We start from the raw sequence: 16,646 nt of genomic DNA, 5'->3' as shown, positions 1-16,646 counted from the left end.
AAAGGGAAATGGAAACACTAGGCTTTTGATCACTAGCTAACTCTAACTGTAAATTGCCATATTGGCATTGTTATATCACTGGCTGAATCCCAAAAATGGCTGAAAGACCTGAACTCTACATGCATTATTGAGCTAAATTTGCTGGTGTCAAACCATATATGAAAACATGATGCATATTTTGAACGCTGAGAAGCAGCTCTTTCAATTAAATGGTTATCAGTCAATAAAAAACACCTATGAAAATGTGTATTTCATGCAAAAATCAACAAAGAAAATTCTAAACAACTGCCATTTACTCAACCTTTCAAGGACAAATCCCTCTGCAACCAATCAACTTCTTTTGGGTTTTTTTCAATAATAAGTATAATATTTAATGAGCATCTTTCCTGTTGATCCTTAGATATGGTAATCCCAATGTATGTTACTTTTTCCTTGACTGGAATATTGCATGTAGAGGATATCACACAGTCTTTAACAGCAAACAATTGACACTTATTAAGGTTTAGGCAAAGACCAGATGCTTTGGAAAATATATTTATCACACCGACTGCTCTAGGAATCTGGTCAGCATCTTTCAAAAAGAGTTGTGTCATCTGCAAGTTGACTTATGATAATATCTCTGTCAGCAATAGAGATCCCTTTTATATCGCTGGATTTAACAGAACTTGTAAGAAGTTGGGTTTCAAGCAGGAAGAGGTAAGGTGAAATTGGGGAACCTTGCCTAATTCCTCTTTTCAAATCAAATCTAGGAGAAGTGCCATGCTTTAATTTAATTGAACTGTTCCCATTCATATAAAGTTTTAATAGTACTACAAAATAATTCCCCAAAACCAAATTTCTCAAGGGAGAGAAATAGAAACTCATGTTCCACTGTATCGAAGGCTTTATAAAAGTCTGAGAAGACAATAAAACTCCCTTGGAAGATTATATCAGAATAGTCAATAAGGTCTTACACCAGTTGGATATTATTAGATATGTCTATTCCTAATGAAGCCAGATTATTGAGCAGACAGCTTGGGCGCCAATTATCGAGTAGAAGCAAGTCTTTCTTGGGCTTAGGTATTAATGTAATCAGACCTTGAGTCAAACTGGGAGGGAGAGCATTATTTGTAATGCTTTCAGAAAAGACCTCCAACAGAAATGGGGCCAACTGTTGAGAAAATGTTTTGTAAAACTCAGACATACCATCAGTCCCAGGAGACGTATTATTTGTAAGGTGTTCAATAGAATTTTGATCTCTTCAACTATAATAGGGTCATCACACTGTTCCCTCTCAGCATCCTCAATTGATTTTACATCTCCCAGAGAGTAAAAAAAAAAGAGTTGAGGAAACCGCACAATACTTACAACTCTATAAATTCCTGTAGAAGTTGCAATTAAAGTTAGAGATTAATTTGGGATCATCTGTGAGGAGACCATTAATATTTAATTGTTGAATTGTATTTTTTTTTTTTTGTGGTATTTTCTAACCTGAAAAAATCTGATGAATTTGGTTCACCTTCCTCTAGCCACTTCTTCCTAGATCTGACAAAGGCTCCCTCTGCTTTCAGTTTATACATATCATCCAACTTGTTTTGTAGCTCAAACAGAACAGATTTGTCCACTGGGAGACTTTAAACAGGCTTTTGAACAAGAGAGGTGATCTTTGTTATTACACTTTCTTCTTCATGTCTCCTTGTCTCGGCAAGAAAACTCCCATATTTTCTTAAATATTTTCTAACCTCATATTTAAAAAGCTCAGAGTTATTACTGTATGAATTGTAATTTATAGCTTTGTTCCAAAAGTATGTAATCTCCATCTTGACCAACTAATGTTTTAGGATAGAGCTATTAAGCTTCCAGTAGAATGCTCTGCCAAGGCCATTATCAGAGATAAAAAGTTGAATGTCAATATAAATAGCTCTATGATCAGTAAGGGGAGTGGCAAGGATGTTAACAGAAATACCCTGTTTATCAAAACATTTAGACACCAGCCAAACATCTACGCGTGATTGTCTGGAGTATGCCTTATTGCTCCATGTGAAGACTTGTCATTAGGAAACTTGATCAAACCTTTCCATAAACTGCCTCAAACTTGTATTCATAGAAGTGGACTGTCCCGGAGGCCATCTATCAATTAAATTATTCAGAGAAATATTAAAATCCCCACCTACTATAAGTAAAGCATTCGGGAACTTGGTTAGCCAATGGAGAATACGATTTTCTAAAGATTCAAGTAAGAGATCATTTTCAAGTTTGGAATTGTAACATTAAATGTTGGTAATAATAAGGATGATGTTGTTACAGTTGATAACAAGACAAAGAAAGTGACCAAAAGGGTCACAGTCGGAGTGCAAAATACTTCCATTGAAATGATTCTTTAGAGTGATAACTCCAGCAGAGTGTTCAGAACCATGAGAGAGACATACATCATTACCCCACTGAGACCTCCAGAAGAAGTTGACGTCAGTAGCAACTGAATGAGACTCTTGAAAAAAACATACATCTATTTATGCTGTTTGGAAAATAAAAATAATGCTTTGCGCTTGACATTATTTCTTAACCCCCTAGAACTGAGTGAAACTATAGACAACGACAAAGTGGAATATAGAACAAAGTACAATGAGCTAAACAACAATCGCAAATCGAAAAAGAATGAAAGGAAACCAGCGTTGCCTACCATGTAGATATAAATGATTGAGTGAGAATAGTTTAGCACAACAAAGCTAACTGCCAGAACAAGAAACAACAAATAGCTTGCTCACTGCCTATACTGCAGGTAAAAATATCAGAAGTGAGAGAACAAGTAAAATAGTAAATATCCATTACTCCAGTAGTCCTGTTAGAACGAAGGTTAAATCGCCTTAGAGCCGGGAGTGGGATTTGCTCACATCAGAGGTAGCTATCTAGGTAGCCTATGTTGACCACCAGGCACAGCTTATGACAGTCCTCAAGGAGGAAGGCTGATTTCAGATCCGTTGATGAAGTAAGCAGCTTTTCCTTCTTTTCGTGCTTTTCCCACAGCTGGCCAGACTCTGTCTGTCTTCAGCAAACCGCAGATTGTTGTCGCTTAGGAAAGTAGATTTCTTGGCTACTTTCCAAATGGTATCCCTGTAGATCCTTGATGTGAACTGGAGAATGACACCTCTGGACTTTTAGTCACCCTGCCTTCTCGTGCCGAGGCGATATACAGTGTCGACAACATCTGCTAGCTTAGTCTTCTCCACAGGTAGGATAGCTTGGCAGACTTTGATGGTCTCTTGCCGCACGTTCTCCCCATCTGCCTCGGGAACTCCATACAGTCTCAGAATCCACCGTCTGGAGTAGCTTTCGAGTTCCGCGATTCTTCTATGGCACAAGTCCATCTTTCCCTCCTCCTTTTCGACGCGCTGTTCAATATGGGCGACCTTCTTCTTAACATCCTTGATTTCCATGCATGAAAAGTCAACTGTTTTTTTTCAGACCTCGATTTTCATTGCGTTGGCGCCAACCATTTTCTCTATCGCATCGGAGTGCTGTGACATTTTGGAAAATCTAATCTTAAATCATCAATATCCTGGTGTTTTTAGCAAGCAAAGTATTAGTTTGGTAGCTCAAAATAATACACTTTTCACTATCTTTCAAAAGTTGATATGCAGAGCTCGGTAAGAAGTGTGCGTTCAAGCTGCCATCTTGGAGCCTCTCATAAAAGCACTCCGCTGGCAGGAGTTTGGAGAACGCAAGTGGAGAGCTGCGCCTATGGTCAAATCAAAGTTTATTTGTCACGTGCGCTGAATACAACAGTGAAATGCTTATTTACAGGCTCTAACCAATAGTGCAAAAAAGGTATTAGGTGAACAATAGGTAAGTAAAGAAATAAAGCAACAGTAAAAAGACAGGCTATATACAGTAGCGATGCTATAAAAGTAGCGAGGCTACATACAGACACCGGTTAGTCAGGCTGATTGAGGTAGTATGTACATGTAGATATGGTTAAAGTGACTGTGCATATACGATGAACAGAGAGTAGCAGTAGTGTAAAAGAGGGGTTGGCAGGTGGTGGGGGGCGGGACACATTGCAGATAAGCGTCTGCTAAATGGAATATTTTATTATTATTATTAAATTTCTAGCAAATTCTATTTTAGTGTATTCTCTTACTGCAATTTAATGTTCAACCACACTGATTCCATCAGCCTCCTACTGTGCATTCTGTTGCATGATGATTGTGAACTACAGGAAACACCGGTAAGTCAGGCTGATTGAGGTAGTATGTACATGTAGATATGGTTAAAGTGACTGTGCATATACGATGAACAGAGAGTAGCAGTAGTGTAAAAGAGGGGTTGGGGGGTGGTGGGTGACGGGACACAATGCAGATAGCCCGGTTAGCCAATGTGCGGGAGCACTGGTTGGTCGACCCAATTGAGGTAGTATGTACATGAATGTATAGTTAAAGTGACTATGCAAATATGATAAACAGGGAGTAGCAGCAGCGCAAAAAGAGGGGTTGGGGGGCACACAATGCAAATAGTCCGGCTAGCCATTTAACCTGTTCAGGAGTCTTATGGCTTGAGGGTAAAAACTGTTGAGATGCCTTTTTGTCCTAGACACTCCTTTTTGTCCTAGACACTCCGGTACCGCTTGCCATGGGTAGTAGAGAGAACAGTCTATGACTGGGGTGGCTGGGGTCTTTGACAATTTTTAGGGCCTTCATCTGACACCGCCTGGTGTAGAAGTCCTGGATGGAAGGCAGCTTAGCCCCAGTGATGTACTGGGCCGTACGCACTACCCTCTGGTCAGAGGCCGAGCAATTGCCGTACCAGGCAGTGTTGCATCTGTAGAACCTTTTGAGGATCTCAGGACCCATGCCAAATCTTTTTAGTTTCCTGAGGGGGAATAGGCTTTGTCGTGCTCTCTTCACAGCTGTCTTGGTGTGTTTGGACCATTCTAGTTTGTTGTTGATGTGGACACCAAGGAACGTGAAGCTCTCAACCTGCTACACTACTGCACCGTCGATGAGAACCGTTGTGCTCGGTCCTTCTTTTCCTGTAGTCCTCAATCATCTCCTTAGTCTTGGTTACGTTGAGGGAGAGGTTGTTATTCTGGCACCACCCGGCCAGGTCTCTGACCTCCCTATAGGCTGTCACGTCGCTGTCTGTGATCAGGCCTACCACTGTTGTGTTTTCTGCAAACTTAATGATGGTGTTGGAGTCGTCTTCGCCACAGTTATAATTCATTTTAAACAAATTCCAAATACAAGCTTCATAAGTAATTTGTTGCATTCAAAAATACCTGTAGGTCTATTCTAGTAATTGTTGCCCCATTTCTGGTGAGCTTGCAAAGTAAACGGTTCATATTATTGATCACCAATTGTTTTTAGAGCTGTTTATTTATTTATTTATTATGGCAATTCTCTAATTATAATTTTACGTTTGCACTGCACCCGATCCTTTAGCTGTTCAGCAAAGCAGCAATCTGTTCACTAGTTTACCACTCAACCTCTGACAGTTTGCTGGTCCAATCAGATTGCAGAGTGTGCGTTTAACTAACCAACCTGTGACAGTTTTTTTTTCAAGGGAGATGCTGTGGCCACTGTTTCTGGCTACGTGTAGAGTAATCCACGTAGACTCTGTGCCACAAAATGAGTGACAAAACATTAAAAAACCTGGCCAGATAAGTTCAAGTCATCAGTCTCAAGTCAAAGTAGAGTCCCGAGTCTTGAGACTCCAAGTCAAGTGTCTAGTTATTTAATTTTTAATTTAGTCGAGTCTCAAGTCATCGAATTTGTGACTCGAGGCAGACTTGAGTCCAATTCATGTGACTCGAGTCTACAACAGTTTTTGTTACTATGGCAATTCAAGATGGCACAACCACACCTCTAATAAAAATCCTAAAAATAGAGATGTTTCTATGTTAAATACACGTTTAGCATTAGTGGATGGAATACATATCTTTGCCTAGCTTTAAGGAAATAAACTACATACATTTATTTAAAATAAGAATAAACACTTTCATTCATTTATGCCTTCATAATCTTGTGATTCATTGACGCTACTGATGATTTAGGCTAGGTCTAGATGACCAACATCTAGGAGGAGGAGGACTGGGCAGGCCTTCAGAGGAAATGTGTCACTGGTGGGAGAGCTGGAGTCGGTAGGAGGAGGAGGACTGGGCAGGCCATCAGAGGAAATGTGTCACTGGTGGGAGAGCTGGAGTGGGTAGGAGGAGGAGGACTTGGGGAGGCGTGTAGCTGCCTGACCAAATATGGGAGTAGCAGATTCGCACCTCTCCATTCTCTGTTCTGTGTTAGGAAGCAGTGGACTTGTCAAGGGCTGCATCCCAAATGGCACCCTATTCCCTACATAGTGCACTGCTTTTGACCAGGGCCCATGGGGGACTTTATATGGGATATTGATTCCATTTGGGACAAAGCCTAGGTCTGTTCTGCAAAGACATAGTCCAATAGGAATGTTAGCCATAATCAAGCCTGTTTCCTAGGTGTTTTCAAATGCAGACCTCTTATGACGACAATGATTAGAAGAATTCCGTTGATGACTTTTTCTTCTCCTGTCTTTTGTTCAGTGCCAATGGTGGAGTCGTTGGTGGAGTGCTGCATTAGTGGCCAGGCCTATTTGTGTTATATGTGATCAAGTGGCACGAACTTAGACAATGTCTTTAAAGTGCTTCTGAAAACGCAATGACTTTGTTATGACCCTGGGGTGTGGAGCTCCTTATCTAAAAATGACCTGACTAGATATTCACGTCCCTGCCACTCTCCGACTACCTTTGGCTTGCTTAAACAGCAGTCTATCCATGCAATAAACTAACAGTCTTTGTTCATGTTGTGCTGAATGCATTACACACTTCTCAAAACTCCTCATGATATAACCGAGTATAATCTCTTGGTCTCCCGAGACTGATGTTCTCACGGTACAACACGTCCTCACACTTAAAAGCATGTGACTTTTTTTTACCATGTTTGTTAATCAAGCAGGCTGTAGGCCAGTGAAACAAAGAAAAATTTCCTTGCAGTCCCCGCAAAGCTATCTGTGTGAGAGAAGCGGCTGGGAAGGTCCTAAGTGGTTGTTTTCATGCTGTTTGAAGACAGGTATACCATATGAGATTTGCTTCACTAAATTCATGTCCAGTAGTTTGAATCAACCACTCTGTTTTGTCTCCTTTCAGATGGATCTGAGGCTACTTTCAATAGCAACATTATTAGGAATCTTATGTTTCTGCAGTGCACAGCAAGGTAAGGTTATTTGACTTACACGCACACATTGCTTTAGGGCTACATTTTACATTTTTGTTATACACCTAAAACATGAGTCTACTTTGTGCATCAAAAAGCAATGAATAGAAGACATTCTTCAGACTACGATATTGTGGTAGAGGAGGTTGGACTACTGGGATGATGTCATGTATTGAAGAAACTGCCTACAGCTACCAGCTGCCTGGCCTCAGCAACATGACTTGCAATTGAACAGATTGGAAGAAATGAAATACCATGTTGAGCCAGGAAGAGAGGAAAAATGTAGTTACAAATCTGCGTCCCAAATGGCACCCTATTCACAATGAATTGCACTACTTTTTGACCATAGTAAAGCAAAGTAGTGCACTATGTAGGGAATAGAGTGCCATTTGCAATGCACATTTCTGAATGCTGCCTCTTGGCAAATAGTTGTGGCTGTATTCAAAAATATGTATTGTTTCTTCCTTTCAGAGGGCAGTGATTGCATCAAGGCCAATGCACAATCATGTGGGGAATGCATCCAAGTGGCAGAGAAATGTGGATGGTGTACAGACACGGTAAGTTGTTTGAAAGCACATGCTTACAGAGGCACAGTCTTGAGACTTATCTCACTGGAAGCAGCTAACACAAGTGTTTGTGTTAGGAGTTGAACAATGGCAGGGATATGATTTGAATACCAGTGTATGGGCACTTGCTGTGAAATAGTTGCCGCCAGCCCAGAGCATAGTCAATCAGAGCTGTCTTGAGTCACGGAACAGAACTCACCCTGACGCTTCCTGAGGTTTACCGGCGGTTGGCATCTAATATGTTGCATTACCGCTGCCAACTGAACTATACATTACTCTTTGTGATACAAAATGGGAAAAGGGGAACCCCAAAAATGTATTATATACAGTACCAGTCAAACGTTTGGACACACCTACTCATTCAAGGGGTTTTCTACATTTTTACTATTTTCTACATTGTAGAATAATAGTGAAGACATCAAAACAATGAAATAACACATATAGTGTGTAGTAACCAAAAAAGTGTTGAACAAATCCAAATATATTTTATATTATTCAAAGTCGTCACCCTTTTGCCTTGACAACAGCTTTGCACAGTCTTGGCATTCTCTCAACCAGCTTCATGAGGAATGCTTTTCCAACAGTCTTGAAGGAGTTCCCACATATGCTGAGCACCAGTTGGCTGCTTTTCCTTCACTCTGCTGTCCAACTCATCCCAAACCATCTCAATTGGGTTGAGGTCGGGTGATTGCGGAGGCCAGGTCATCTGATGCAGCTCTCCTTGGTCAAATAGCCCTTACACAGAATGTATGTGTGTTTTGGGTCATTTCCCTGTTGAAAAACAGGCGCAAACCAGATGGGATGGGGTATCGCTGCAGAATGCTGTGGTAGCCATGCTGGTTAAGTGTGCCTTGAATTCTAAATAAATCACAGAAAATATCACCAGCAAAGCACCCCCACACCATCACACCTCCCCCTCCATCCTTCATGGTGGGAACCACACATGCAGAGATCATCCGTTCACTTACTCTGTGTCTCACAAAGACACAGCGGTTGGAACCAAATATCTCATATTTGGACTCATCAGACCAAAGGACAGATTTCCACCGGTCTAATGTACATTGCTCGTGTTTCTTTGCCCAAGCAAGTTTCTTATTGGTGTCCTTTACTAGTGATTTCTTTGCAGCAGTTCGACCATGGAGGTCTGATTCACGCAGTCTCCTCTGAACAGTTGATGTTGAGATGTGTCTGTTACTGAAACTCTGTGAAGCATTTATTTGGGCTGCAATCTGAGGTGCAGTTAACTCTAATGAACATATCCTCTGCAGCAGAGATACATCTGGGTCTTCCTTTACTGTGATGGTCCTCATGAGAGGCAGTTTCATCATAGCGCTTGAGGGTTTTTGTGACTGCACTTGAAGAAACTTCCTGAAATTTTCCGTATTGACTGACCTTCATGTCCAAAAGGAATGATGGACTGTCATTTCTCTTTGCTTATTTGAGCAGTTCTTGCTATAATATGCACTTGTTCTTTTACCAATTAAGGCTCTCTACTGTATAACACCCCTACCTTGTCACAACACAACTGATTGGCTCAAACGCATTAAGAAGGAAATAAATTCCATAAATTAACTTTTAACAAGGCACACCTGTTCATTGAAATGCATTCCAGGTGACTACCTCATAAAGCTGGTTGAGAGAATGCCAAGAGTGTGCAAAGCTGTCATCAAGGCAAAGGGTGGCTACTTTAAAGAATCTCAAATATAAAATACTTTAACACTTTTTTGGTTACTACATGACTCCATGTGTGTTATTTCATAGGTTTGATGTCTTCACTATTATTCTACAATATAGAAAATTGTAAAAATAAAGATAAACCCTTGAATGAGTAGGTGTGTACAAGCGTTTGACTGGTACTGTGTATATATATATATATACAGTACAAAACTAGTACAAAACTAGTTGCCAAGTGATGATGTCAAGCAAAGAGGCACTGAGTTTGAAGGTAGGCCTGAAATACATCCACAGGTACACCTCCAATTGACTCAAATGATGTCAATTAGCCTACCAGAAGCTTCTAAATCCATGGCACAGTCAATTTTGTGTATGTAAACTTCTGACCCACTGGAATTGTGATACAGTGAAATATAAGTGAAATAATCTGTCTGTAAACAATTGTTGGAAAAATGTGTTGTGTCGTGCACAAAGTAGATGTCCTAACCAACTTGCCAAAACTATAGTTTGTTAACAAGAAATTTGTGGAGTGGTTTAAAAACAAGTTTTAATGATATATACAGTGCCTTGCGAAAGTATTCGGCCCCCTTGAACTTTGCGACCTTTTGCCACATTTCAGGCTTCAAACATAAAGATATAAAACTGTATTTTTTTGTGAAGAATCAACAACAAGTGGGACACAATCATGAAGTGGAACGACATTTATTGGATATTTCAAACTTTTTTAACAAATCAAAAACTGAAAAATTGGGTGTGCAAAATTATTCAGCCCCCTTAAGTTAATACTTTGTAGCGCCACCTTTTGCTGCGATTACAGCTGTAAGTCGCTTGGGGTATGTCTCTATCAGTTTTGCACATCGAGAGACTGACATTTTTTCCCATTCCTCCTTGCAAAACAGCTCGAGCTCAGTGAGGTTGGATGGAGAGCATTTGTGAACAGCAGTTTTCAGTTCTTTCCACAGATTCTCGATTGGATTCAGGTCTGGACTTTGACTTGGCCATTCTAACACCTGACTTGAACCATTCCATTGTAGATTTTGCTTTATGTTTTGGATCATTGTCTTGTTGGAAGACAAATCTCCGTCCCAGTCTCAGGTCTTTTGCAGACTCCATCAGGTTTTCTTCCAGAATGGTCCTGTATTTGGCTCCATCCATCTTCCCATCAATTTTAACCATCTTCCCTGTCCCTGCTGAAGAAAAGCAGGCCCAAACCATGATGCTGCCACCACCATGTTTGACAGTGGGGATGGTGTGTTCAGGGTGATGAGCTGTGTTGCTTTTACGCCAAACATAACATTTTGCATTGTTGCCAAAAAGTTCAATTTTGGTTTCATCTGACCAGAGCACCTTCTTCCACATGTTTGGTGTGTCTCCCAGGTGGCTTGTGGCAAACTTTAAACAACACTTTTTATAGATATCTTTAAGAAATGGCTTTCTTCTTGCCACTCTTCCATAAAGGCCAGATTTGTGCAATATACGACTGATTGTTGTCCTATGGACAGAGTCTCCCACCTCAGCTGTAGATCTCTGCAGTTCATCCAGAGTAATCATGGGCCTCTTGGCTGCATCTCTGATCAGTCTTCTCCTTGTATGAGCTGAAAGTTTAGAGGGACGGCCAGGTCTTGGTAGATTTGCAGTGGTCTGATACTCCTTCCATTTCAATATTATCGCTTGCACAGTGCTCCTTGGGATGTTTAAAGCTTGGGAAATCTTTTTGTATCCAAATCCTGCTTTAAACTTCTTCACAACAGTATCTCGGACCTGCCTGGTGTGTTCCTTGTTCTTCATGATGCTCTCTGCGCTTTTAACGGACCTCTGAGACTATCACAGTGCAGGTGCATTTATACGGAGACTGTGATTAGACACAGATGGATTGTATTTATCATCATTAGTCATTTAGGTCAACATTGGATCATTCAGAGATCCTCACTAAACTTCTGGAGAGAGTTTGCTGCACTGAAAGTAAAGGGGCTGAATAATTTTGCACGCCCAATTTTTCAGTTTTTGATTTGTTAAAAAGGTTTGAAATATCCAATAAATGTCGTTCCACTTCATGACGGTGTCCCACTTGTTGTTGATTCTTCACAAAAAAATACAGTTTTATATCTTTATGTTTGAAGCCTGAAATGTGGCAAAAGGTCGCAAAGTTCAAGGGGGCCGAATACTTTCGCAAGGCACTGTATATATATATATGGCCTGGGGTAGGATATATATATATATTATTACCCTACCAACTAACCCTATACTCATTAAAACCATCACCTTATTCCACTACTTTAACCCTATCTGATCCTACCTCAGACCAACGGCCTGAGAGGACGGGTCACTACCACTCAACACAAGTCAAATCTCGCACCCCGGGCCGCCCAAGTGGCGCAGGGGTCTAGGGCACTGCATCGCCGTGCTTGAGGCGTCAATACAGTACTGGGTTTGATCCCAGGTTGTGTCACAGCCTGCCACGACCGGGAGACCCATGAGGCGGCGCAAAATTGTCCCAGCGTCGTCCATGTTATAGGCTGACCACACCGCACGCATCGCGTGCGCTAACGAGTGTCTGCATAGCCAAGGGCTAAAATAGAAGTCATTCCTATTTCTGATTTAGATCGCGCTGCAAGTCCTGCCTCTCTCATCTCCTCATTAGTTTATAGAAGCAGGCACCCACGTGCTATCTCCTCATTGGTTATACCCACGTGGGTGATTGAAAGACTAACTGTTTTGCCGGTTGTCGTGGTAATACTATGAGTGTAGATGCCAATCACCATATAAGTTCAAAGATGAAAAAGCCTGGAAGGAGGAAAGATAACTAGAAACGATTCGGTTGACCGTTTTATGTGTGGATTAATTGTCGGAGTAGAGGACCTTGTGCATTTCAGGTAAAATAACAACTCAATGTTTATATCCCAGGACAAATTAGCTAGCAACAGCAAGCTAGCTAAATAGGACAAATTAGCTAGCAAGTGCAAGCTAACTAGCTAAATTGCCATACATGTTTAATGCTTTATGTCCCCAAATTAATGTTGTCATTGGTTCAGAGTTTGTTTTGATATTTTAACCTGCGTGTTGTGATCGCGTTTGGTGTAGGGGGACAAAATAAATGTATGCACGATAGTGCACGATGGCGCACACGCCCAACCGGTTTGGGTTTCCTGTTAGGGGAGGGTTTGGCTGGCCGGGATGTTCTTGTCCCATCACGCTCTAGCGACCCTTTGTGGCGGTCCGGGCTCATGCACTCAGACTTCGGTCACCACTTGTACAGTGTTTCCTGGTGTGGCTGGCTTCTGGGTTAAGTGAGCAGTGTGTCAAGAAGCAGTGCGACTTGGCAGGGTAGTGTTCCGGAGGACGCATGCCTCTCGACCTTCGCCTCTCCCGGGTCCGTTCGGGAGTTGCAACGATGGGACAAGACTGTAACTACCAATTGGATATCACGAAAAAGGGGTAAAAAAAAGTAATCTCGTACCCGTAAATATTTCTCTGCAGCTGTCACCACAACATCTATGTTCTGTGACTTACCTTCCATTTCTGCAGTACAGTTGATAACCATTGCTATGAACACTAAGAAGCCAACCTTACTGAAACATACAAAGCGGACACCCCTTCAAATGATTTGATTCAGGTTTTTCAGCAACACCCGTTGCTAACATGTGTGTAAAATCGAGCACACAGCCATCCAATCTCCATAGACAAACATTGGCAGTAGAATGGCCTTACTAAAGAGCTGTGTCTTTCAATGTGGCACCGTCATAGGATGCCACCTTTCCAACAAGTCAGTTCGTCAAATTTCTGCCCTGCTAAGGCTGCCCCGGTCAACTGTAAGTGCTGTTGTTGTGAAGTGGGAACGTCTAGGAGCAACAACGACTGTGCTGTTGTTGTGAAGTGGGAACGTCTAGGAGCAACAACGACTCAGCCGCGAAGTGGTAGGCCGCACAAGCTCACAGAATGGGGATTCTGAGTGCTGAAGCGCGTAGTACGTAAAAATCGCCTGTCCTCGGTTGCAACACTCACTACTTAGTTCCAAACTGCCTCTGGAAGCAACGTCAGCACAAGAACTGTTCGTCGGTAGCTTCATGAAATGGGTTTCCATTGCCGAGCAGCCGCACGCACACAAGCCTAAGATCACCATGTGCAATGCCAAGCGTCAGCTGTGGTGATGTAAAGCTCACCGCCATTGGACTCTGAAGCAGTGGAAACGCGTTGTCTGGAGTGATGAATCACACTTCACCATTGGCAGTCTGACGGATTAACCTGGATTTGGCGCATGCCAGGAGAACGCTACCTGCCCCGATTCATAGTACCAAATGTAAAGTTTGGTGGAGGAGGAATAATGTTCTGGGGCTGTTTTTCATGGTTCGGACTAGGCCCCTTAGTTCCAGTGAAGGGAAATCTTAACGCTCCAGCATACAATGACATTCTAGACGATTCTGTGCTTCCAAATTTGTGGCAACAGTTTGGGGAAGGCCCTTTCCTGTTTCAGCATGACAATGCCCCTGTGCACAAAACAAGGTCCATACAGAAACGGTTCGTTGAGATCGGTGTGGAATACCTTGACTTGCCTGCACAGAGCCCTGACCTCATCCCCATCTAACACCTTTGGGATGAATTGGAATGCAGACTGCGAGCCAGGCCTAATCACCCATCATCAGTGTCCAACAGTCCCTGCAGCGATGTTCCAACATCTAGTGGAAAGCCTTCCCAGAAGAGTGGAGGCTGTTATAGCAGCGAAGGGTCGACCAACTCCATATTATTGCCCATGATTTTGGAATGAGATGTCCGATGAGTAGGTGTCCACATACTTTGGGTCATGTAGTGTATATCACTCATTGCCCTATACCTCTGTTCTGGTACAGATGTACTATTCACAGGGATCCTCTCAGAATCCTTTACCCTACATCCTCCCTCCTCTACTTTCTTCACTGCCTCAGCATACCACACCTTCTGCACTACTCTGAGGCTGGCAACCTCAACCTTCCTTTCTCGCACCGAACACCGCCGATACAGTTGACCCACAGCTTTTCCCACCGAAACTACACCACTCCTCTGTCCCATCTCTGCACATTTCCCACATTTTGGAATCCCCCTACTACACACTGCTTCTACATGCCCATAAACGTGACACCTAGAACACCGCAGTGTAGTCGGCACAAAAGTTCTAACAACATAACTCATATATCCTAACATTACTTTGTCAGGTAAAGACTAAATCAAAGTTCAAAATAGCAGGCTACCTGTTTCACCACGCTCTCCACTGGGTCTGAGTCACACCAAACGGCAGGCGTCACAAACACCAGGAATCTTCAACTTCAATTGCTCCACCACCGCACTAAACGGTATCCCAGAAATCCCTCCCTTTAGTAGTGCCCTGTACCTTAGCGCAAAGCAAGATACAGGTCTTTCCCCAAGTTGCGTCGCACGGAGAGCCTGCTCCCTCTGATCTGAAGAAACACAAACAAACGTGACAATTCACTTCGGGTTACCTTCACCCACTCTACAGCACCCACCATATTTTCCACCCAACTTGAAACCACTCATGGATCTGACTGAACTTCTGACCGAACTTGCTCCTTCTTCATACTGCAAAATCATCAGAAATGTCATATCACAATGAGTGCTTCATCATGTGTATGTTGACTATTTTGAAAACCAATCAAAGAAGTAATTACAAATAACATAAAAACCAAGAAAATGTGGGTTATTTGTCGTATTTGTCTCTGTGCAGGACTTCCTGAAGCAGGGAGAGTCTAAGTCAGCACGCTGTGATGAGCTACAGTCCCTGATCACGAAGGGCTGCACTAAGGCCAAGATTGAGAACCCCCGGGGCAGCACCTCCATCAACAAGAACAAGGCTGTCACCAACCGCAAGAAGGACATGGCAGAGAAGCTGAAGGCTGACCAGATCACTCAGATCCAGCCTCAGAAACTCACCCTCAACCTCCGATCCGGTAATGACCTGACTCCTGACCTGTGCTGATATTGGATCAGTTTGACCTTTTAGATCATAACGAATAAGATGGACATGGAGGACCTGATCCTCGATCAGCACTCCTACTCTAAGAGGTTTTGTGAATATGGGCCCTGCCTCCTGACCTGACCAGCTCATTGGCCATGTGATATGATATGATACTTTATCTAAACATGACATATTAGAATATGCAATCTTTCTTTTCTGAATCCAAGTTTTCAGGCAGAATCCTGTTGATATTTGTAAAATATTGAATGATGAAGAGTCTTCATGTTCTCTGAATCTGTTCCATTCCTTTCTCACATGAAGGTGAGGCCCAGACCTTTAAGTTGAAGTTCAAGAGGGCAGAGGACTACCCCATCGACCTCTACTACTTGATGGATCTCTCCTTCTCCATGAAAGACGATTTGGAGAATGTCAAGAATCTGGGGACTGACCTGATGCGTGAGATGAAGGAGGTCACCTCAGACTTCAAGATCGGTAAAAGACATGAAACTTCACATACTCAAAATGTTCAAAGTAAGGTCATTCAGAAAGAAGGAAGGTAAAACCACTCATTGGGTACTTCACTGTGGCTATCCTCTGTTCCAACCTGTGTTTGTGTATTTTGTAAGGGGTTGGGATCAGAGCAAAAGACAGATTTCAATGGACTGCAAGGAAAATGGATCAATGAAGTATCTTGTTGCTCTTCTTCTCAACATTGGCTGTTTTCCTGACCAGGTTTCGGCTCCTTTGTGGAGAAGACGGTGATGCCATACATCAGCACTACCCCAGCCAGACTGCTGAACCCCTGCACCAGCACCAACAACGACACCTGCACCAGCCCCTTCAGCTATAAGAACGTGCTGAAGCTGACTGAGAACGGAGAGGAGTTCAACAGCCTGGTCAGTAAGCAGCAGATCTCTGGAAACCTGGACTCCCCTGAGGGAGGATTCGATGCCATCATGCAGGTGGCCGTCTGTGGGGTGAGTGACCTGACCTGGGCCATAGTGGGATAGTCTCACTTCAGGGCCTGTAATCATAAAGCATCTCAGAGTAGGAGTACTGATCTAGGATCAATGTAGCCTTTTTGACCATGATGAATAAGATTACATGGACGGGGTGACCTGATCCTAGATCAGCACTTCTAATCGAAGACACTTTTTAAATACCAGCCCAGAAGTACAGAAAGCTTCATAATCGGCTAGAATGGTTCATGATTGAGATAATACCAGTCAGTCCAAAGCATTACAACAAATA

The 16,646-nt window shown here is 42.5% G+C and overlaps 1 protein-coding gene across 1 annotated transcript in view; it reads left to right on the top strand.

Moving 5' to 3' along the window:
• LOC139376028 (integrin beta-1-like) overlaps positions 1-16,646 on the top strand; it is a 39,154-nt gene that overhangs the window by 10,026 nt on the left and 12,482 nt on the right. The window contains exons 2-6 of the mRNA XM_071118109.1: positions 7,145-7,211; positions 7,683-7,768; positions 15,165-15,387; positions 15,717-15,887; positions 16,128-16,372. Coding sequence (XP_070974210.1) covers positions 7,145-7,211; positions 7,683-7,768; positions 15,165-15,387; positions 15,717-15,887; positions 16,128-16,372 — 792 coding nt within the window. The remainder of the gene's footprint in view (positions 1-7,144; positions 7,212-7,682; positions 7,769-15,164; positions 15,388-15,716; positions 15,888-16,127; positions 16,373-16,646) is intronic.

Source organism: Oncorhynchus clarkii, chromosome 20 (genome assembly GCF_045791955.1).
Source record: "Oncorhynchus clarkii lewisi isolate Uvic-CL-2024 chromosome 20, UVic_Ocla_1.0, whole genome shotgun sequence".
Classification (NCBI taxonomy): Eukaryota; Metazoa; Chordata; class Actinopteri; order Salmoniformes; family Salmonidae; genus Oncorhynchus; species Oncorhynchus clarkii.
This window is presented reverse-complemented; position numbering and strand designations above follow the sequence as displayed.